This window comes from Pteropus medius, unplaced genomic scaffold (assembly GCF_902729225.1).
Source record: "Pteropus medius unplaced genomic scaffold, Ma_sr-lr_union100, whole genome shotgun sequence".
Taxonomy (NCBI): domain Eukaryota; kingdom Metazoa; phylum Chordata; class Mammalia; order Chiroptera; family Pteropodidae; genus Pteropus; species Pteropus medius.
Genome location: NW_024353908.1, coordinates 8,225,079 through 8,249,729, shown reverse-complemented (window position 1 = coordinate 8,249,729; position 24,651 = coordinate 8,225,079). Strand labels below are relative to the sequence as shown.

The following is a 24,651-nucleotide window of genomic DNA, read 5'->3' as shown; positions in this document are numbered from 1 at the left end:
ACTTTTGAACTTCTGTCTGTATGTGAAATTTATGAGAACAATATAAACTGGTAAAAAGCAAAACAAAAAGTTTGGCTGCTAAACATTTGTGTGCTGTGGGAAAAACTGTTAATGCTGGCAACTGAACCTTATTAAATGGGAGTTTATGTCTGCACATTCCCTTTAGCATTAGGCAGACTGAAGTCACATTTTAACCTGTTAGATATCTGTGACACTAACCTGAGATTCTTGTTTGTACGTAATTTTTATTCTTTCATTGAATAATCTCCTGACAGAAATGGTTGCTGATAAAGTTGAGTGGAAATGAAATAATCCTGGGACTATATAACTAATATATAACCCAAATATTCTAATTTTGGAGATATGCCTAAGACACTAAGGCTAGTTTCTTAGCAAATGAAAAAAATGTTTAAGGAATAAAATGGATTAAAGGGAGAAATACACAGATCTTGGAGCTTACAAAAGATAAGATTTTATTTAAATTTGTGTACAAATAAAATTTTACCAAAATATCAATCAACATAAACCAAATCAAATCCTCCCCACCCCCACAATGAACATTATGGAAAAAAGCCACATTCTCTTAATTACATTTTTCCAGTTGGTAGAATTTGGGGGGAAGGAGGAGGGGAGAAAAGATACTGGCACTCATAATAGAATTTGATCTCCAGTGCTGTCTCATCTTGGAATGTCTTAATTACAGAGATTTCCATAAGAACCACCTTTCTTTTCAGATTAAGATGAAATCTTCTACTTAATCTGACCACCTATGGCCACAAATAAGGCTTCTGGCTTTATTTTTCATTTGAGGTAAACAGTATTTTCGATATTAAGGCAAATGGCAGAATACACGTATGAGATATTAGTGTGGACCTTCCATTGTAAAATATATTTTAGAATATTCATCAATATTCCAAATACGTGCTGGAATTAGAAACTTGTTAAAACTGTTGCAATGTGTAAGAGCTATTAGTTTGAATGTCTTAGCTGCACCTTTTTGACAGTTAATCTGTTAAATATAGTCTTGTCTGAGTTTTTTAAGGACTGTCATTTTTTTATTATACAGGATTAAATGTCCACAAAGATTGCTGTAAACGAATGAGGACCTGATCTCAAATTCTGCACACACATACACACACTGTTTGGTCACATAGACTGCTCTTCAAGTCAGCAACACAAGTTTACTGAGCCGGCTCACCACAACAGAAAAGTATGAAAACAAAGGGCATTGATTTAATAAAGACTATAAAGAAATCAGGTTATTTAGGCTGTCTATATATCTTTTTCAAGAAGATACAGATTTAAGATTTTTCATACAAAGATTCTTGCTCATCCCTAACCCCTTGTCCTTTCTCAATGTGCTAACCATTTCCTTCACAGTGAAGAGAGAACTATTCCTTTTTATGGTAAAATGGACTTCTTCTGCCACGAGATCAGGGCAAAGACATCACTTCTTAGCCACGCTGGCCACAGCCTTCTTTGCTGCGTCCTCCAGGTCGATGGCTGAAGTAATTGGGAGCCCGCTGTTACTGAGTATCTTCTGGGCCTCGTGGACATTGGTTCCTAGAAGAGGGGGATAATGGACAGTCATTGAAATGACACTGGAGGTGGTGCCCTAAGAAGATTCATAAAATCTGAAATCACAGGATGCCCGGGTTTCACTAAAACAATTTAATTACAATTCAGTTTCAGATTTTTATGATCCAGATCTGGCTATTTCGATAAATCCTGATGATGACTAATTTTTTCCTCTTTTCACTTCAAATGCCTGGTATTATAAAAATAATGCTATATTTTCTCTGGCACTTAAAAAATGAAAATAATGAGGTTCTTATTTTGTGAACAAAGAAAGATTAACAACTACTTGTTTAATGAGTTCGAAAAAGGAAAATCTTCTGAAATGGATTTATCTCTTCATTGAATAGTCTGAAAATCTAAAGAAAAAGCTTTGTGTAAAAAACGAGCAAGAGAATGGTAAATCAGGGTGTTGAGATGGCATGGAATACTGGGACTAACACAGGAGGATGCACAAGACTATATAATCATCCCATTCCTTTTCACCAGAAAATGAATTAAATGTAGATTCTAGTCTATGTGACTGACAAGAACGATTATGTAACAAGATCTATATCAAGCAGTCCAGCTAGAAAAGAGGATAAATATGGGACTTCCAAGAGACTCACGAATTCTTCTTCTTTTTTTTTTTTTTTTTTACTGATAGAAGCTGCAATTTCTATTGATAATCAGTCAAGTGGATTTAATGTGGTTTTGGCCCATAACAGAAGTCATTTGTCTTAAAGTCGTCTTAAAATGAAGGGTATGACTCGTGGCTTACTGAGATCTGAAGGTCACATGATCTGCCCACCTATGGCCATGAGCCTGCTGCTTTGGAGACAATGACAGTATTCAGCATGTCCATTGCTACGTCTTCCTCATTCTATCTAACAAAAAAGGCAGAGGCCCTAAAAATGAGCATTACAGCCTAGAATAACATCTTTTGGCCACTCCTGGTGGATCTGTAGCATTTGCTGGCCAAACCACCCCATCCTAAGGTTTGCTTCTGGGCTACTTAACATGCAAAATGCTTTTCTGTTCTTTCGGAGTGAGTGAATAAGCCCCTAGGAGAAATGTGATAAAATTTAAGAGTCTGAAATATCTCATTTTATATCATTTCTTATGCTTTTATCTAGTTAGCATGAGAGAGCCTATTCATAAACAAAGGCCTTTAAATATAGGACTCAGAGGACCTAATAGTGCAAATAAAAAGGAGGCACATGGTCAGCATGTTTCATACAAAAAGGCAAAGGTGGATATAAAGAGGAACAGTTGGAATGAAAAGGTGATGTAGTGTTGATTCTCCAGGGATCCTGGGTCCACCAAAGCAGTGGTGAAGGGGACACTTGGCACTGTCTGCTTACTCGCTGCTGCCTGACACAGGAATCTGATGAACGGCCTCCAGAAAGCAACAACTCGAAAGATAGGGAAGTTGTTAGATGAAATACCCAGCCTCTCATCCTGGTTCTACTGTGTATTACCTGTACAGTTGTGAGTAAATCATTTAACTGCTCTGAACCTCAACTTCTTTATCGACAGACATAACTTATAATCATCTTCCTTATAATATTCATTAAGCACTTAAATATGCCAAATATAATACTAAGGGACTTATATGCAGCATATGAAAACTTTACAATGACTGAATAAATAGATCTTATTGCCCCTGTTACACAGATGAGATACCTGAGGCACAAAGAGGTTAAATAACTTTTGCTTAGTCACATAGGTTTTAAGCGGTAGAGAAAGGACATGAACTCTATTCTCTCTAATGACGCAGTCCTAAATGTTCTAAAGCTATGCTGGTCTGTTTCCTTGTCTGTAAAGTAAGGGTAATAATACTGATAGCGTAGGCTGTGGTGAGAAGCAAATGAAATAATACATGTGACAGCATTTTGTAAATGGCGAAGTATCTGTGGCAGACGGTGCCAGATGTGAACCAAAGACCCATACTCCTCTTACGCAGTGGAGAACTCTTGTTGAGAGGGAGCTGCCCAACTAGGGTGCCTTTCCCAGGCCCCCTGCATCTAGGCAGGGTCATGTGTCTGAGTTCTGGCCACTGGAATGCAAAGGGATATAAAACACAAGCCCATAACAATGTCCAACGCGACCCTCCATGCTCTGTTTTCCCTGTCTGCCTTCTGGATTGCTGTCAGCCAGGTTAGCTCTGAAAGGCACATTTTGGAAGATGTCAATGACTCCTTCAGTATGGATGCTTACTTGATTATCTCTGTAGAGCCGAGCATACCTCTCGCTCACCCTTTTAGACTTTACATGATTGAGAAAGAACCTTCCATTAAGTCTGTCATTTAGCATTTCTCTTCATTACAGAAGCTAGCATTGCTTTAAGAACATATTACTTTGTATATGTGGTAGGCGGCTTCTAAACCAGTCAATCCCCATCTCCTGGTGTTCATGCCCCAGTGTAATCCTCTCCCCTTGAGAGTGGGCTGGATCTAGCTACTTGTGATGGAATGTCAGTTTTGAGACTGTTACAAAAGCCCATGACTTCTGACTTGTTCTCTCTGACTCCTTGTTTGTTAGCTCTGATGAAGCAAACTGTCAGGGTCTGCCTGCCCTATGGGAAGTCCAGGGGGCAAGGAACTGAGGGTGGTCTCCAGCCAACAGCCAGTGAGGAACGGTGGCGTCTAGTCTCACAACCCAGAGGAAATTTCATCTTGCCAACAACATGAGTGCACTTGGAAGTGATCCTTCCCCAGCCAAGATTTAACATGACCTTAGCCGAGGCTGACACCTCAGTTGCAGCCCTGCAAGAGGCCCTGAGCCAGAGGACTCATCCAAGTCACACCTGGATTCCCCACTACAGAAACTGAGATAATCAATGTTCCTTGTGTAAAGCTGCTAAATTTGGGGGCAATTTGTTACACATTGGTACTTAACTAATGCAGATGTAAAGATTTACTATTTCGTTAATATAGCCTCAGTAGGCATTTTGATTTATTTAAAGTTTCAGCCAAGGTCCCAGAGGTTGAAAAGTAGGACAGAGGATGGATGGGGCTGTGGCAAGTGTTAGATGCCAGGCTAAGGAATTCTCACATTAACCTGTAGGCAGCGCTTTCATGGAACAACGACACAGTGTGAAGCGAAAGTCCTGACTGACACAGAAGCAAATCAGTCTTTGGACCAGAAGGTGAATAAAAAGTAAATATGTAAATTTTTGTCTCCTTCAACATAGATATGGACTAGAATTCTCTCTCCAACTGTCCTCCAATCTGCTAGGGAAAAAATCCAAGTTAAGATACAAAGGCTCTTCTCCTTCTTCCCTTTTCCTTCAGAGCACCCTACGATCTCAACATATGGCTCCCAAGACCTCCATGATCACGTCAAGAGGCAGACTCATCTGCCTGAGCAGTCCTTATCTTCTGACTCTCCTTTTCCTTGGTAGGGGTCCTCCTGTGGGCACGGATCTTATCAAGCTCTCTCTGTGCAACTGGACTAATATAGGAATTAGCAGTGCTAGTTGTAGTGATAATAATAAAAGCAGTAATAGCAGCTACCGATTAGTATGTGTCAGACTGTTCCAGGGTTCTAAGTATATTAATGTGTTCCTCAATCGCAATCCCAAGATAGCTAACATTATGATTCTTCCTTTTGCAGATGAGAGGACTAAGACACAATGAAGTTAAAGACTGAAGTCTAGGGAGCACAGCTAGTGATTGCTAGGACACAGTGGAAAGGCATTCAATAGTGCTCTCTCATGGTTTTGAATGATCTCTGGAACTACTACCCATTCTGAACCTTGACTAACTCCTTATGATTTTGTAAATACGTCATAATAGCAATGTTGACAATAATTAAAAAAAAAAACAACTCTATGTTTTTGTGGTTTACAAAGTCTTCCGACATTACTAATTTGACCTGTACAATGACCTGTGAGCTAGGTGTTTATAAATCACGTTTTTTTTTTTTAAAGCCAAAGGCACTGAGGCGGAGTGACTGGCAGGAGTTAGTCTCAAAATCTTTTGCTTTTCCTCACTCTATTTTGATTTCCTGGTGACTCCTGTTTGGCATTTAACTTTTGCAGCACTTTTTCATGCATGAGATCACATATGAATCCCAATGATGCTACAAATTATTTAAGAGCAAGGTCAGGTAGAATTAGGATGTCTGTTCTTTCCAACCTCTTGTCTGGCTAAACCTACCCTACCCACTGTCCCTACTTGAAGAGGGACCACAGGGTGTTCTCTGTCCTGAGGCAGACATCGATTGTTCCCAAAACGTTGATGTACCTGATCTAAGGGCAGTGCAAATACAGATAGATGGCAGTCGTTCATAGACTCGCTCTCCTGAAAGTCTGAATGGGTAGTGTCCATAACATAGAAAGTAGTATTGTGAAAAGGCCTTACTAGTCATAAGTAAGCAGGAAGGAGAAAGGCAGTGCACATTTGCAGAGAGCAGTGGAGTCAAGTGAACAGACAAGTGCTACAGAGATGCTCCAGTGGCCTGCCTCCAACTCACTTCCTTCTCTTACTTGGGGTCAGCTTTACTATGGTACTGGCCCATTTTGCAAACTGTTGATTCAGTTTCACCTGAGTTCCCATCTATGTCCATAGATGAAATAGCTCTTGACCTTTTTTTTTTTTTTTGAAATATAGGTTGCTCTTCCTTGCAACCAACTAGCCTAGCTAAATCAGTTCCTTAATACTCTCCTCAGCACCCAACTTAGCACCAGGTATAACCAAGTGGGAAAAAAATTATTGGTTTAGAAATCTGTGAACTTGCAGACATGCTGGGCCTTTGGCCTTGCCGTGCCCTCCACTGAGAACTCTGTTGCCCTCTCTCTGCCGTTCATGAGCTCTGTCTTTAAATGGCATTTCTTGGGGGAACCTTTCTTTTCACCACCTCTCACCCCACTAAATAGAGCAGGGGATTGTACAGTGAGCTTCCAGAGCACCTTGTAAGTCTCAGAAGCATAGCACTGTTGGGCTTGCTTGCTGACGTTTCCCTCAGCCCCAGTAAACACAAGTTTCACAAGGGCCGACACTCTGTCAGGCCTGCTTATCAGGCTATCACTGGGCTTATTAGCACAGTACCCCTCACATAGGATGTACCTACTGACGGACTGAAGAACTACAGAGGGGCTCTGACGTACAAAGTGTGCTGGAGGTGAGGTGTGGGTGGGTACTTTTCTGATTGTCTTGCTGGCTCAACACCCTCAAATAACACTTTTTGTTAGGTTTGAAATAGGAACTCTAAATGGCCTGAGGAAAAATAAGGAGGGATTGCTCCTGAGCTTTTTCGGGGTTCTCCAAGGGCTTCTGTTGGTGCCTCTTTCTCTAAGAAGGGCTGTGTAGCAGCTGGCTGTGTTTAGCGCTCTTGCTTGCCAGTCCTCTGTCCAGCAGCTCCTTGTGCCCCAGGCAAGTGAGACCTTGTTCAAGGTCAACAACCAGTGGGCAGGGCCAGGGTAAAACAGTGGGTAGAGCAGCTCTCCAGAAAAGCAGGGCCCTTCTCTCCTTCCAGCTACTCCTGCGGGGCCATATCAAAATGCCTAATTGCTTCATAATTTCAGGATCCACTAAAGTGAATTTTAATTATACTTGCAGTTACACTTTAATTACAGCCTTAATTATTAAGCATATACTAAGCAGGCTAAGAACCAAGTACTTTTGAAAGAAATCTTCATGTTGCAATATAAGCTCAGGCACAGGACTATGAGGAGAAATGAAGCCTATACAGAGGGACTTTGGTCAGATGAAAATCTGTGACACTAGGGTAGGAGGTGGCAGTGTGTAGAAACAGTGGCAAGGGAGAGACAGAGACATAGGCAGTGGAGTTGAAAAGAGAGACAGGAGAAAGACACACAGAGAGACAGACAGACAGACAGACAAGAGAATCACAGAGAGAGAATGGGAAAGAGACAGAAAAAAAAGAGATAAGAGAAAGGATGAACGAGGGAGACTAGAGATTTATACAGACATGAGAGTAAGAGAGGGGAAAGGCAGAGGGAGGGGTAGAAAAATAAAAAGGAGAGGGAGAGGAAGAGGAAGAGAGAAAGAGGTGCCAGAGACACATGAAAAGAGGGAGAGAGTCTTAAGGAATAACCCAGAGAGGGACAGACACGTGAAAAGGAAGAGATAGAGAAATAATCAAGTAGAGAGATGAAGAAAAATGTGAGCTTGCCAAGTCCCGTCTGCACCAACCCCAACCCTGACCCTGCCAGCATCTCCCTCCGAGCATCCTAGCTGGCTTCTTCCTGGACGGCATGGCTATGAACAGTCCAGGGAGAAACAAAGCCAGAGCAGGCCCTGCTGCCCACTAACCCTGATTCCTCTTCCTGCTGAGCGAGCGGCTGCAAGGGGAAGCGGGAACATACAGAGAAGAGGGTTAAAAGGTAAAAAGCAGCCAGTAAAACGAGGTCACTGGAAAAGGATAACAGAGGAAGCCTTGGGCAATTGCTTGCTAGTTTGTGGATTCCTTTCATTAATGATATTCTTTGAGTATTCGAGGTTAGTTTCTTCTTGATTCACCAAGTAGCTGATATCTACTCCATAGCCCCTTCCCTGCCTTTATTTCTAAACAGAAATCATCATGGCTGTTTTAAAGTCCAACACGAAATTAAGAGTTCCAAAGAGAGTGTTTGTGCCTGTGTACCCAATTACAACGGAAATTGATCTCTTCCTTACATTTAAATAGCATTGCTGTCATGTTCTAGTATTTATTAAATGCAGCACTGCTTTTTAATGAGGCTGCAGGACAACACTTTTAATAACAATCTCTGCAGATAGCTGATCCAGTCATGCTGGTCAAACTTCAGGTACTTCTATAGTATCTGCTTATCGAAAGCCACTCAGCAAATGGTTGTCTACCAACTGCATGCCCTAAAAATGGCAATGCTTAGAGAATCAAAGGGGACTGATTTTGAAATGAAATCTTGCTCGACTAGTAGAGGATATTATAAAAAAAATTATAATAATAATTAAAATTTAAAAAATTCTCCACCTCTTCTGTCTGTTTTACCACAGACTTCCTGCCACTGGGTGGAGTGAGAGAGCTGTAACAGATATGCATGGTTGATTTATCAAATTTGTTCTTTGCTTTCATTACGAGAGAAGGTAACAGTAGTGGACAAAAATTACAGAGTTTGGTTCAAAAGATGCAGTCTCACTCATTCCAATCAGGACAGCTTTTTATCATAGGACTATGAAGAAAACTACTCTGGAAGTATATAGATGCTGTCTTGTTAAAATTATTTTAATAGGAATTAAGCGTCTTTTTTTTTTAAGGATAGCACTTATTGAGTATATACTAGTTGTAATAAATGTTTGTTGAAAACAAGAGTTAAGGGGCTCGCAAAATCATATCACTTTAATCTTTGCAGCAACATTTTAAAGTCAATGTCATTTTTATTCTCATTTTACAGATGAGGCAACTGAGGCACTGGGAGGCTTAGGAACTTGCCCAACGTCCCCCAGCAAGTCAGAGACCGAGCCAGGGCTAGAACCAGGTTTGTCTGACTGCAAAACCACACCACAACCATGCAGCCTGGCTTTCAGTCCTGAAAGGCATCCTAGGAAGACTTTAAGATAAGACTATTGTTTTTATTAGAGGAAACTGAGGCCCAGAGCTGTCCGATGATTTGTAGAGGTGAAATAACCAGTTAACCATGCCAGGTCTGCCTCTCAGATTGGTGTTCTGTCAGGGCTGGCAAATCTGCCTTCAGGCCAAATTGAGCCTGCAGCCTCTTTTTGTACCACCTGCGAGCTAAGAATAGTTTTTACATTTTTAAATAGTTGGAAAAAAATCAGAAGAATAATATTTTGTGATACATGAAAATTACATGAAATTCAAATTTCAGTGTCCATAAATAAAGTTTTGGTGGAACACAGCCAAAGTGATTCATTTACAGATTGTCCATGGCTGCTTTTGTGCTATAATGCAGAACTGAGTAGGTGTGACAGAGATGGCATCGCCCATAAATCTAAAATATTTCGATCCCTGCTCTAAGTAATCAAGTGTTTTATTTTTTATTTGTTTGTTCGCTTGTTTTCCTGAGAGAGGGGAGGTCAGTGGAAGCAAATCAAATTCTATAAAGCAGCAAATTCCTCCTAAAATGTTCACTGTCCCTGTGCCCTTGTTCCTCCTTCGTATTCTCCTTTCAACTGACGACCAGATAGAAGAGGTCCATTTTCTGGCGACATGTTTTAGATAACTGATCACATATCTCTTGTCTTGTTATTATATTGTCAGAAATAGAATAATTCATTGAGAATCAGAGGTAAAACTCCTGCCCTAATTCATCGAGGGCTTATGCTAGGTGCTTATGCTTTTGCTATCAACTATGTTAAATCTCAAAAGATCAACATATATTAATGTAAAGCAAACATACTGAGATCTTTAGTGTTAAACTAGAATGAAATAAACCTTCTGGTAAACAAGAACACTTTACAGTTCTGCGTCTGCTAAGGGATAGGAATGATCTTTTAGAGAAGGAACTATTTTAATTTTATTTGCCTTCCTTGTTCGAGATGGTTCGTGCTCAGTACCTAGCACCTTGCCTGGCTCACTGCAGGCAGCCCACATTGTCCACCCTTGCTCGAGTTATGGTCAAGAGCTCAGATAATAATGACAGCTAAAATTTATTAAGCCAGGTGACTTAAAAACTTATCAGCTTCTTACAACAATCCTATGATGCTCCTATATTTTTATTCCCATTTCACAGATGAGGAAGCTGAGATTTTTAAACTGTGCTCTGTTACTGACTAGCCGAGCAACCCAGGAAAGTTACTCAAGTTGGATGAGTATCTTACCAAAATTCTGTGTATCTTTCACATTTTATAAAAATTAAAGGCGACAGACGATAACTTGTGCAGTTGTATCCTGTACACACTTTTTCCTTGATGATTTCTCCTCCCATGGTGAGAAGAAACCACTGCCCAGGATGTGAGAGTGACAGTTATTCCTATGAGGACAGCAGAAGTCAGCGACTTCAGTGGCAGGAAACCAATGGCCAGGTTCTTCCTGGCAAAATTTCAAGGTGTGTCTATGCTTATGATCACACAAGTAAGGTTTAGGACCAAGTCTACCACGTATTCATTGAGAGCTTATGCTAGGTACTTACGCTTTTGCTTTCAACTGTTAATTCTCAAAAAAGCAACACATATTAATGTAAACCAAGTGTACGAAGAGTCTTAATGTTAAACTAGAGAGGAATAAACCTTCTGGCAAACAAGGCGACTTTACAATTATGTACCAGCTATGGGATAGGAATGATCTTTTAAAGAAGGAACTGTTTTATATGCCTACACATCTGCAATATGGACTTTGCCTTTCTTAAGTCTACTTCATGGTTGTCAATCCTCATATATTCTAATTGAGTGACTTCAGAAATTCTCATTTGTCTGAAATGCTGACTTTGGAACTCCACTGCTGTCTAAGAAGGGACATCACTGCATCACTGTGCATGATTCTGATTTATTTGGGGGAAATGACTCAGTGGACCTCATCGCTAATAGTTTCTGTGAGGAAAAGTTAGATTCTGAGAGCTTACTATTGTCTGCCGAATTCTTTCTTGACTCTTATGAAATATTTTGGAGATGAGGAGAGAGGGAGATTTAGTCACAGATACCATGGAGGTGTTTCCACTGCTTGCCTCTCTTCTACATCAGGCTGAAAATTATGTCCCACTGTCTATCTTTGGAAAAAAGATTTACTGTGGCACAGCCACACTCATTCCTTTCCGTATTGTCTATGCTGCTTCTGTACTACAATGGCAGAGTTGAGTTACTGCAGCAGAAAATATGGCCCACAAAGCATAAAATCTGGCCCTTTACAGAAAAAGTTTACAGACCTTTGCTCTATACGATCTAAAATTTTGGCCCCATGACTGCAGGGCCAGGCAGAGGATAAGAACCCAGCTTCATTTGGCACTTTCCCAGCTTGTAGAGTCCACTTCTGTCTTCTGATACAGCCTACAGCTATATTTCTAGGAGAGAAAATTCCACCTATGTTCTCTTCGAATCAACAATGGCAAACACTTGATTCAAGGGCCCCCATTCTCTTTTCTCGCATCTGAGGGAGACAATAATGATCATAGAACTCTTTTCCACTGAGCTGGGATACAGCTTCAGAATCTTTCTCAGCGCGTCACTGCAGGCAGCCACTGACAGTAAATAGAAGGTGGCATGAGATGTAAGCTATTTGTCCTTCTTGTCCTAAAACATTCTCATGGAGGTATCTCTGCCTCTGGACAGCTTCAAGGTGGCACTCTCCGGGAGAGTTATCTTAACAGGACATACCTGTCACCTATAAAATAGCGGACAGAATCTACCTGTGTCAATTCCCTGATAGCCATGTGCTTTCGCTCTCTCTGATGGCTGATCAAATACGACTTTCAGGTGTTACATAAGGAAACTGAGGCATGAAGAAATGAACTGACTGACCCCTCGGAAAATTCCCAGGGAGCAGACAGTGGGGCTGTGACTTTGTAAGGCAGGACTCAGGATACGCAAGCCCCCATACCTGCCTTGCTCTGAATCTCCTCCTTATCAAAGTGCCCCATGCAGAGCTTCTGCTCAGGGAAACAACTTCGGGCTCTTATTTTGAAAGGATGGCCACTGGCCACATGACCCAAAGGCAGGCCACTGCTAGGGCAGACTAATGATCTGTGATGTGCATCAGAGGGGCGTTTCTTTCCATGCAGAGTGGCAGTGATTAGCACAGCACTCCTGGTCTCTTCTTTGACTACCAGTAGCTCCATGGTGGTGGAAAAGCCTTACCTGATTGGAATGTTTGAATGGAAAAATTGGCATGTGCAACACAGCCTCTTCCTCTTCTCTTCCTTTTGAGTATGAAGCTCACTGTGAGCCTGATCATCTTTTACCCCTCTCGGCCTTCTGCCCTGGGGGTGGGAGGCCTGCCCAGGTCCAGTAATGCCTGTGAGTGTGTCTAAAGCTGCCTAATTCTGGCATTCCAAATAAGGAAGCTCGCTGTTGATACACAATAAGGTGCATCCTTCAACTTTTTCTTTTCCAGTAATAAGGTGATATTTTGGTCTCTTTAGTTCTTAATATCTTATTTCTCTGCAGGATCAAAACCCAGATAGAGAAGAATCTGTTGGGTCCTCTCAAGACCCCAACAACATAGCCTACTTAGATGGGCTGTGGACGACAGGAGTGATGGTTATTAGTTAAGCTTAATAGATTGATGACCTGTGGGATCTAGACTTCTAGGGAACAGAGAGGGACCAGGCTGGCCTTGATGAGAGACCAAGGGCATAGAGGAACCAAGAAAGAACAAGAGGGAGTGAGAGAGTCAGAGTAGGGAGCTTTTCAGGTTCCATGACATTAAAACCCTACAATAAACCATCTTTTTTATTACAGTGGTTGGAGATGCTCAAGTCAACCAAAAAAAAAAAGAAAACGCTGCATAATGCAGAGGCCCTCTTCCTTAAAGGAGCCCTAGTCCTGTCATTATAATGACAGCTTTCCTAAGGTGCGTTAGAAAGCTTTTTCTTGAGTGAGGCAGTAGATGTCTAACATGGTATTAATTTCAATTACTCACACAAATTATCTAGAGGCAACGTAAAAACTCCCAGTGTCAAATATAATAGATTATTTGTCTAAATATTTTATTTAAAATAGCTTTAGGTAGTCTAACTAATACTTCAGGTTATTAGTGAGAGTTGGTCTAATATTTAAGTGTGGCAAAGTTTAAGCATTCAGGAGTGTTTATCGATTTAGACAACAAGAGGATTTAAGGCTTGTTGACAGAACAAGATTGTTGCCAACATCTCATTTGGTTTAATCTGGTGATGATGAATTTAACACTAGGGACGATAACACAGGGAGAAGATGCTAGTGATTAAAGGGAAAAGAGGTGATAGGTGTCAACGTGAAGGGAAATCTAGTGAGCTTCCTTACTCCAAACGCAAATAAGGATACATCCACAGGAGACTGAAGGAAGGAGGAGATGAAGAGAGATACGTGGGCACTAGTGAAGCAGAAAGCAAGGTGAGTGACAGGGTGTGCAGAAAATGGAGACTAGAAAAATGGGAACAGAAAAAAGAATGAGAAACGTAAAGAGGAAAAGAGACGTGCACTGAGAGAGAACATCTGACCCCTCCTAGGAGTCACATTTCCCATTACAGCAGCAACAGAACTGAAAAGGGAGAGAAGGAAAAGATGTGCTTGGAGAAGCCGGGGGTGGAGGTGGGAAACAGGCCCATCTCACCTTGCAGGGAACAGAGATTGAGGAAGGAAGAGAAGATGAAAACTCATGGCCGGGCATAAGTTGGGAAAGGTGCAAAGAGGCCGGGGATGTTAACAGACACAGAGCCAGACTCCTGGCCCCGCGGGGTATCTGCATTCACTCTACCCAGAATCGTGCCACCATTGAGCCAGGGTCACTTCCTCTGCTGACTCTGGGTGGAAGCAATGAACCTACGGCTCGAACATTCTCAATGAAAACTTTTTTTAAGCTTATCAGCCAGAGTCCATCTGCCCAGGCTGTCTTTTTGATGGGTGTCAAAAGAACAATGACTGTTCTTCTTTCCTGGTCCCAGACCCTAGCATAACTGAAGACTCGCAGAATGGACAGCAGCCAAATGTACGGGCACAGCTGAGAGCTGCGTTGTTGTCTCTTAACACTTTAATACCCAAGGTTTCCTTTCCCAGATCAAAGTATCACACAGCAATTTAACTGTGTCCATACTAGGAAGAACACTTAATTTGCATTCCTCTGGTTGTGGCTCCAATCTGTCAGTATTTCAGAGGGCAAAGATAAGGAAGTATCCATGGAGAAGGTGCTGGTGCCTTGGTCGAAAAAACAAAAGAAACAGAATACAAAGTTTCTGACTTAGAGATGGTTATAGTCTCAACAACTATAGGGAGAGTTTATGGAATAGTAGAGAGATTGCTAAGGATAAGAAGGGGGACTGGAGGGGTCTCTTGTTTCTAAGATATTTGGCAAAAGAGAATCAAAATGTTTATGTTGCTGAAAAAAAACCTTTTGGTACTGAGATAAAAAAAATCAAACTGACGAGATTTGGCTAAGAGAAATGGGATGCAACCTACAAATTATCTAGGCTCATTATTATTTTTTTTGTGACCTTAACTTGGAATCATAATGAACATCTGAGAGAAAAGCAAATTCTTCTTCGGGCCTATTTGAAACACAGAGTTTGCTACAGATTTAAATGGGAAATGACAAGAGAAAATGAATTGTAAAAAAAGAAAAGTTCTTGGATCTAGATCTGTAAAAAATCACCCACAAAATCCAAAGCTTTGGCTAAAACACATTTGCATGTTGAATATACAAAGCTATCAACAAATGACCATATATTGCTCAACAGTATCATAGGTTGGGCTGAATTAACCATTGAATTTTTGTGCTCAGTATGTATACATTTCAAAAAGAAAAGAAAACTTATTGCAGATTATTTGTTCTTTATTCCTAAGAGTAACAACTGTCTACAAAATCTAAACTCCCCACCAAAATGTGGTTGCTCAATTTACCCAGGAGTCTTTTAAATAAAAGTAATCCTGTCTCAGCTGGTGAGTTCTATTCTGATAAGGCAGGTAAATACATATAATTATTAAGTTACCATTTTCAAAGAGGAGAGTAATCCTTTCTTATCCACTGGTAAAACAGCTTGTAATTATTATACAGCTAAGAACAAAGATTTGTCCACAAAATCCCACTAAATCAAGTCCGATTTGACTGATTAAAACTATCCTCATAAGGACATTCCTAATACACTGTGTGTAGCAATAGTCTTCAAAATGTGGGCCAGAGATTGGTGAGACTCATGGCAAGGATGCCAAGATTTCCAAATGGCTGAAAAACTACCAAGAGAGGCCACCTTCTTTATGTATAAGAAATAGATGCTACTAATAAAACATATTATCGGGCTTTTGAAATATCTGTTATCTTGGTCATCAAAAATCTCACATTTGTTCAGACTACACGGCCATGTATCAGAGTATTTGAAATTTAGAAAGCAATTAAGGAAAGTTAGCAATGACAATTATTATTATAATTCAGACTCCAGTAATATTTATCTACCATACTTAGCTTTTATGTATCACTCAGCTTTATCATAATGTTGGGGTGATCACAGACACTTCTTCCTCATTTCACTTTCACTAGCTAGACATTAGTGTGTATTCTGGAAATGTGAACCAATTTTAATATTAAAATAAAGATCACTAAGAAATTCACCACTTATGACAGAAAGTATAGTGCTATGTAAGTTATATAGAAACTACCACGAGAATTGTCCAAAACGTTCCTGCTTTTTGTCTTTCTCTGTGACCAAAGGCAATGAAGAGTTGCTCTGTTTAGAAAAACAGAAGGAACTAAATCATACTCTAAGGCTGGGTAAAACACAACTGAATGCGGAAAGATTTGTGAGAGGAGAAGAATTTATGTTCCAACCCAGAGGAAAGCAAATGGAAAAGTTAGATTGAGAAACTCCTCAAAAGTCCCTGTAGTTAGCAACTTTTTCTCATTGGGAGCACTGAGAACCCAGACTTCCTGTGACAGGAGATTTTTGGTTTTGGTTGGTTTCTCACTTTAACTGAGCTGTACTGCAGAGGAACAATTTCCAATTCAGCAAGTCCTCAGCGTGGTTTACTGGGGGCCTTCAAAATGGGAGTAACATCCATTTGTCTATCACACCTCTCCATGGATCATTCCCTGTATTCCTACATCTCTACCTCTACAGGCATTCCATCAGCTTCATCTCAAACTAAGGATGGCTAAATCCAACTGTAATACTCTTCTCTTCTCTGTATATTTCCCACTTCTGACTTTCCCATATCCACTGGCTATACCATTATTCTCTTGGTCAGCAGATTTAAAACCCTAGCTCCCCGCTTTTTCTTTCACCTACTTTTCTCTTTGCTCTTGCTTCTATTCCACTTTTACTTCTATATGATAATCCTGCCTGGGTTTTAGATTCTAATGTCATGGACTCTGGCTCATAACTTGATTTTCCCAGTCCATTCTTTTAGCCATAACATGTTGTTGCAATCATTACTCTCTCAGGTCAGCCTTCTGATCTACTGAGTTTCAGTCTATCACTGTTAGGGTCCCAATATCAACTCCCAAGTATGAAACAGATCTGATGACTTGCTTTTGATCTTTACTCAATTCCATGATTCAAATATTACTTATTTCCATGTTTAACTTCGACATTTTCCTTTTACAATAATTCTTTGCTAACTCACATATATAAATATAATATAATTATAGTAGTCAATACTGAGTAAGTTTAAAAACGGGGTGCACCAATGAAAGTGGGCTGGGCTACAGCAGACACTCAGCTTGAGGGATACAAACTTTATAGGAGTCTGCATTCACTTAGTATAAAGAGCACAGGCTTGGTTTTTATTTGGTTCCTTTTATAGGGCCTTTATAAATCATACCATCTCCCGTTTTCTGCATTTTGTTATCTATGATTAGTGCCAAGAGTAGAGCTGAAGCAGAATTTTTCCTCTTTTCCTTATTTATCATGAAGGACCAATACAATTTTTGGGATAGGTCTTAACCTTGCTGGTTTCTCAGAAATCAAATATCTATATTAGTGAGTGTCCTTGGTGTGGGGCCATGCTGAGTGTGAAAGCCTGTATTTACCTAATGACATTTATCCCACAACAGGAAGAAAAGAATACCAGCTAGGACTCCAGAAATGCCAAAAGCTCTTCTGCTTTTCCTCTCTTGATGAAAGTCCTAGGTGCTTACTATAGGACAGAGACCATTATGTGAAAGGAGGGTGGTGCCAAAGAAGGTGTCTGTGCATATTTTTAGCCTATATAAATTTGTGGGACAGTATCCTCTTTGATCTCATCTTGAGTTTTCACCTTCAACTCCCCATGATACAGAGGACACTGTTTGGTATCAATATTTCTGAAGATTCCACAAGCCACACTAGTGGCTTTCTGAGAAGTCTTGATGACCATTGCTACAAAGATAGAAGCAGATTCTAGCACAGCAAACACTCGCTAACATTTTATATATATTATCTTGTATTGTTAAATTTTCTTTCTTTTTGTTTTATTTCCCTAGTTATCCAGTAACTAAGATCATTTCTTATATTTCTATACATCCTCCTTAATGCCTAAAGCTCAATAACCTGCACACAGTATTTATTATATTAATTAGCTAATTAAAAACCCACAGGCATATACCTGGGGAGTGCATTAACTTAAAAGATGCAAAGCTGATTGTTTAATAAATTTAGAGATTTCAAAGCTTCTTCCTAGTATCTCAGATAGACTTCTGATTTCTATTTATATTTTTAAGATTTAATTCACTCAGATGTTTTAACGTCCCTATAAACTTTGCCAACTGGAGCTTTTGCTTTTTTCATTTTTCTTTTGTGATCATTATTTCTATCAAGTGCATATTGTCCTGATATAAGTTTGTGAGGCAGAGAGGCTCAGAGAGAGAAAAGAGAGTGGCAGAGAGTGAGAGAAGAAAGAGACACAAAGGAAGAAGTGGAGAAAAACAGGCTGCAGTTGTTCTGGAGTCTTGATCACAAAAGACAGGAATACATAGCAGGGTCAAAATATCCCTGAACTTCACCTTGAAAAGAATGTCTTTAGAGATTTACAGCACCAGCAGGAAACCTGGGGGAATCGAGCTATCCCAAGAATGATACTATAGAAATCTACTCAAAGGGGGTGCTTGATCATTGTAATCTGAGTTTTTTTTTGATAATGGTGACACAGCTGTTGCATAGCTCTTCACATTAAAATGTCTGTTTCTGCTTCTCTGCTACAATAGTTTTCAAAGTATGGTCCATAGAACCCTGGGGGAGGTCCCTGACATAAAAAACAAACAAACTATTGGTAATAATAAAATAATAATAATAATACTCTGTTGTAATAATAAAATAATAATAATAATAATAGTACTCTGTTGGCATTTGCACTGATGAAGCAAAAGTAATGGTGGATGAAGCTATTGGCATGTTACTATCGAATCAAAGCAGTGGCACCAAACAGTACTAGTAGTCATTATATTTTTCACCACCACATACTTGTAATAAAATGTTGCCACTTTTAAGTAAGAATGTCCTTAATGAACAGTAAAAACAATATTAATTTTATTAAATCTCAAACATTAAGTGCAGGTCTTTCTAATACCCTGTGTGACCAAATGGGAAGTATACATAAAACTGCATACTGAACAATGGTGGTTGTTCGTAGGAAAAGTTTTTGTGCAATTGTTTGACTAGCAAGCTAAAGGACCCACTTTTCCATTGAACACTATTTTTTCTTGGAATAATGAAGGACACACGATGGTTGTTCAGACTTAGTGATTTGGTAGACACTTTCTCAAAAATAAGTGAAGTGAGTCTGTCATTTCAAGGGAAACAACTGACCGTTTTGTGGCTGATGATAAAATTTGTACTTTTAAGTGAAAATTAGAATTCTGGAAAATTTTCATCTACCACCTTGATAGCTTCCCAGTACTTGGAAGCTTCTCTGAGGAGAATGGTGTGATATTAACAAATGTGAATTTTCTGACTTTGTATGTTGAAATGTGTCAACGTTTGGAAGATCTACATTATGTAAAATTTTCCTCATGAGCAATGGATAATATTACAAATCATGCATGCATAAAATCCATTTAATGTGCAAGACAGACTGATGTATTTTAGCATAAAAGTGTATCAAAAGTTCATTGAAGTAGTTTCAGATTACACATAAAACTAATATTTAGTAAAGAAACTATTACTTGTAGATTTTAATGCAGTGCCAAAGAGAAGAATATTCAAAATTATATGGAATGATTCTTAAAAACTTCTGCCTTTTACAAATATATAGCTCTATATGAGGCCATATTTTCTTCATATACTTTAACCAAAACTACATATTGCAAAAGATAAAATGAAGAAGCAAATATTAAGCTACATATTAAAGAAATTTTGAAACTGTCAAATAATGCTGCTATTTTTATTAAAATTTTAAGAAAGTACTTATGTTATGGTTCATAAAATATACAGTACATATATTTATGTATAAATGTATAATATAAAAATAAAATTAAATTAAAATCTTATTTAAAAATATTTTTACAGTTCCAGTATTTACTTCTCTTACCAAAATAATTAAATTATTAAATTAATCAATAAACATCGACAGATATGAACTAAATAAAGCAGAGCTCCTTGTGTTCCACAATTTTAACAAGTAAGGAAGAGCTGAGACCAAAAGGTTTTGAGAACCATTGCCTTCCCATGATGAATAATTCTTGGAGCAGCATTTCTCAGAGTGTTTCTTTCAAAACACTAATCTCATAAAATGATTCATAATAAAAGGGCTCCACACTGGAATAAGTATTGAAAATGTGGAGAATCATAATATATGCCATTCTTGGAGAGCTGTAATCTATATTAGCCTGTTAGATGCTCACAGACGTACTGTTGTACTGCAATTATTTCATTTTATTTAATCCAGTGTTTCCTTTGATTTCTCAGGAAGTCTATGAATGCATAACACTCTGGTCACCTGACCTTGGAGAATGAGACTAGAACTGTGGAAACTGACCGTCACTCACCTTCAAGTCGAATCACCAAGGGCACCTTAAGTTCCAGCTCTCGGCACGCTTTGGTGATCCCATTGGCAATGATGGCACAGTTGACAATGCCACCAAAAATATTGACAAGGATGGCTTCAACCTGAAATCAAAAATAAGAAGGTACCTATCAAAATGCTGATAGCCAACATTCTCGAAAATAGCTGGCTAAACAATAGAGACAAATAAAAATATACTTTTTTTTTCCAACATAGAACATAAAATATAAAACAAAAGGCCTAGAAAATATTAAGAAAGTTAAAATTTAGTACTGAATTAATACCTATATGTAACATTATCATATTAATCCATATTATCTTGTCAATCACTTCTTTGACCTCAAAATGAATTAAATCACCATTCATTTATTACATACTATCTTCTGCTTTTTAAAATAGTTTTCTAAAGTTGTTCCTTGATGAATAGTGTCATTTAAAATTTTATTCACTAGTATTTTTTCTCCCCATGGTTTATACTTAAATTTATCTGTTATGGTGCCTTATGGAATATTTCAAAACTAGAAACTTATTATTTGTTGTTTGTATTAACAGGCAAAGATAGAAACTTTTCCATGCTTTGATATGCTAGAGATATATTCTCAAAAGTCAGAGATAGCTTCATTATCTTAGATAGCAATCATTTTGATTTTTTTTTAAAAAAAAGAACCCCCAAAGAAAGATACAAACTCATACAAGTAAGGATATAAGGAAAGTCAAATCACTGACTTAAATTTACACTGAAATGTAAATTTAAACATGTCATGTTAACCTATTTCTGTGTATTTATATTCAAAAGCGTGTAGGCCAAAAAAAAAACTGTACTTGTCCTGACTTGATAAATAGGTATAAGAGAATCCTGTATAATTAACATGAAGAACAAGATAATGAAGAGAATTCATTACCTAGATTAATTGATAACACCCACAGAAAATGGCTATTCATCAAGCTTGAGGCATCAAAATTCCAACAATGGAATCACAATTAAATTATGCTACACTAATTGCAAAGCATATATGTGTGTGTTGCATGCCATTTTAAAATCCCATTATTTCAATATGCTAAATTAACTACACAAAGCATATGAGAAAAGAATACCTTATATTTGTTCAGCACTTAACTGTTTTAGAAAGTGCTATTATATGAACTCTCATTTTTAATTTTGATCTTTGCCAGAATGCTATTCAGAAAATACAAGGAAGGTTTGTACTTCATTGCTGATAAAGCCATTCAGAGAATGCACACGATGTGTCCCAAGGTCATAAAGCTAGCATGTAGCAGTGATGAGACTCAAAGTCAGCTCTCCAGAAAACCTACTGATTCTTCATTCATGCCAGGTGCTAGAGCTGGGACCTTGGACAAGGTACACGCCTTGTCTTGAACACGGTTTCCTCATCTACAAAATAGAAATAGTAATACCTAGTCCATAAGGTTGTTGAAAGGACTAAATGATATAATACATGTGAAATGCTTAATGCTTAATGTATGTCTGTGAAGTACTTAATGTGTATTTATATGTGCATCTCTTTCTCCATCCTCTCACCCCCCTTTTCTTTATTTTTCTTTCCTTCTTTCTTCCCTATCCTCCCACCCCGCTCCCATTTGGCAGCCATCAGCTTGTTCTCTGTATCTATGAGTCTGTTTCTGATTTTTTTTTTTTAAGATTCCACATGTAAGTGAAATCATACAGTATTTGTCTTTCTCTCTCTGACTTATTTCACTTAGCATAATACCCTCTAAGTCCACTTGTGTTGTTGCAAATAGCAAGATTTTGTTCTTTTTCATGGTGAATAATTTCTCATTACACACACACACACTCCACATCCTCTTTACCCATTGATCTATTGATAGACATCTAGGTTGCTTCCATATCTTGGCTATTGTAAATAATGCTGTATTGAACACAGGGGTGCATATACCTTTTCAAATCAGTGCTTTGTTTTCTTTGAATAAATACCCAGAAGTAGAATTGCTGGGTATTATGGCAGCTCTATTTTTAATTTTTCAAAGAATCTCCATATTGTTTTCCATAGTGGCTGCACTATACATGCATTTATTTCAACAAGCAACAATGAAAGTGGGCAGGTTACATAGATAGCAAGTAAAAATTTTTTTAAAAGACCTCTTTTAGCAGAATAGAGCTATGTTGAATTTGAATTTAATAGAAACACAAACTTATTGAAGTTCACTAAAAAGGTAACATCTTAAGAATAAAATAAATGAGCAATATTTTTCAAACCAATTAGAGATTGGGGTTACTCCCAAAAAAGAAATCTCCCATTACCACTCACAGCAGGCTGACTGGTAAGCAGAAGCTTGCTTTCTAATAACAGCTTTTAAATGCTGTTAGCACTGAGGCTTGGTACAGCAGTCGTTTCCAAATAGCTGTGGGATAGAGGGGAACGTGCCAGAACAATGAAAGAAAAAACACTCAAGAGAAATACTGACTCCATGGGGTCCAAGAGAGAAACTCAGGAACCAGTAATGGCCAAGGCTCACTCAAGTTTCTGTAGAAGAACTAGGCTTCCCAGTAAAGCACACATACACCTCTTCTATGTTCCAACCTGCATGGTATTTAAGGTTGAGTTCAGATGTCAACAACTTGTCAGTCAAGTTGTCTGTCTCATCAACGTAGAGTGAATTACTCTGTTCGACCCATCTAAAACAGTATGATCACTCTATATAGTAGTTGTATCATACACAACAAACTCGTGTTAATTCATCTATATAGGCAGGAGTGGGAGGCAAAGAGACAAGATGCCCTTGGCTCTATGATTCAATATATTCAGTGTGTGTACGTCCTCGAAGGAGTGCCGAATATGAGCTGTGGACCTGGTGTTGCCTCAGGTATCTAAAAATAGATACTCTTCATATGTACCTATAAGGTAAGCCAACCACTTCACTGCTGCTGAACCCAAGGAAAAGCCCACTTTTCCACCAAAGGAGGAATAACTGGCTTTGTTAGACTTGCTGAGAAACAGACTGTTGTCCACTGTAGTTTATTCACCTCTCACCGTGAACCCAGCTCCAAGATCAATGCTCCTGTGTGGGTCACCTTTGTGCTCCATTGCAACAGGACTACGTAGTTTCCCCATCAGCAACTAGCACAACCCATGACACAAGCATAATCATCTAATAATAGTTTCAAGAGTGAATGAATTTCAAGAGACACTTAATGACCATCACACTGGTACCAAGCACAGAGTTTAGTTAAATGCTTGGGGTAAGAAGATGAATAAGATATCATCACTGTCTTCTAGTAATTCAAACACTAATTTGAGACCAGGAAGCTGGCAGTTACAATTCTGGGCACGGCCGGTGATACAGACTGCTGTAACAAGAGAGGGCTTTTAGAAGAGGTATTGTTCCAGGAGACAAAGAGAAGGAAAGAGCAGGAACTCAGGTAGAAAGGAGAGGCCAGGGTGAAGGCAGAGGTGTCACCCAATTTAGTTCACTCAGGACCTACAGGCTGAATAGGGGAATAATTCGAGATGCTGCAGGTGAGGCAGAAAGAGCAGCGAGTGCCAGAGGCCAGTGATGGGGACTTGGTTCTTTTTGCTTATTCCTTCTTTTTCCAGAGCTGGGTGAAGGCAGGTCTTGAAAGTAGGCTCCCTGGGAGGACACGGGTAAAGTGATAGGAGAGAGAGAGAGGGATGGGGAGGAAAGTGAGTACATGAGGGAACATGAGATATACAGAGAAATCTTGTGAGAGTACTGGGATGGAGAGAGCAAGAAAGAAAAGCAGTGAGATAGGGAGCATGAGAGAATGAGCAAGCAAGCGGGAGGGAAAGAGGAAAAGAGGAGGGAGAGAGATGCAGAGGGGAGCGAGGTAGAGGGCAGAGAAATGAAGGAGAGAGAAGTAGTAAGAAAGAGAGAGAAAAAGAGAAAGTCTGAATAATACTAACGTAGGAGGTAGGATTTTTATAAGAAGAGCAACAGGACACAGAGGTACACAGGATGCTTAGCTCGGGGAAACAGGAAGTTCAGGAAACTTGATGTACCACAGAGCACTAAGAGGAAAATCACAACGAGGGGTGGTGGGAAACCCCACTCTGCCAGCGATGATGCCATTTTCTCCCACTATAAAGTAATTTGCTGCAGTCATGCACTTTAATGGAAATCTGATTTAAGGTTTCACTCAGGGCCAATTTCTATAATTAACGCCTGTAATCTGCCATCTCAAACTGAGAATGAAATTAAGACAGTTTGGAAATGAAAGCACTGTGACATCATTATTATTTAACATTTATAAAGCTTGTCAAATTTTAAATGTGTACCTCACATGTTCATTCATTATTATAACTACTAATTGCTGTTCCATGACAATACCAATAGTAACTTTTAATAGTCTTTCTTTTTTTTTTTCCTGGCAGAGAGAATTCAAAAAAAAAAAAAAAAAAATCAGTGCTAGGTCTATCTAAGTATCCAGAGACTCTCCCAGAAGATTTCAAAGGGCTTTCAAGAACTGAGGCTTTTCTATATTCTTAGATGAGAATTACAAGGGTTGCTATTTACTATTTCGCAAAAGTAAAGATCATCTAGTGAGGCAGTTATGGAG

General features: G+C 39.0%; 1 protein-coding gene across 1 annotated transcript in view; it reads right to left on the bottom strand.

Moving 5' to 3' along the window:
• Positions 1-449: 449 nt before the first annotated feature.
• Positions 450-24,651, bottom strand: part of LOC120593753 (succinate--CoA ligase [GDP-forming] subunit beta, mitochondrial) — a 191,976-nt gene continuing 167,774 nt past the window's right edge. Inside the window, exons 9-10 of the mRNA XM_039851661.1 lie at positions 20,080-20,200; positions 450-1,563 (exon numbers count right to left, since the gene is read on the bottom strand). Coding sequence (XP_039707595.1) covers positions 1,448-1,563; positions 20,080-20,200 — 237 coding nt within the window. The 3' untranslated portion in view covers positions 450-1,447. The remainder of the gene's footprint in view (positions 1,564-20,079; positions 20,201-24,651) is intronic.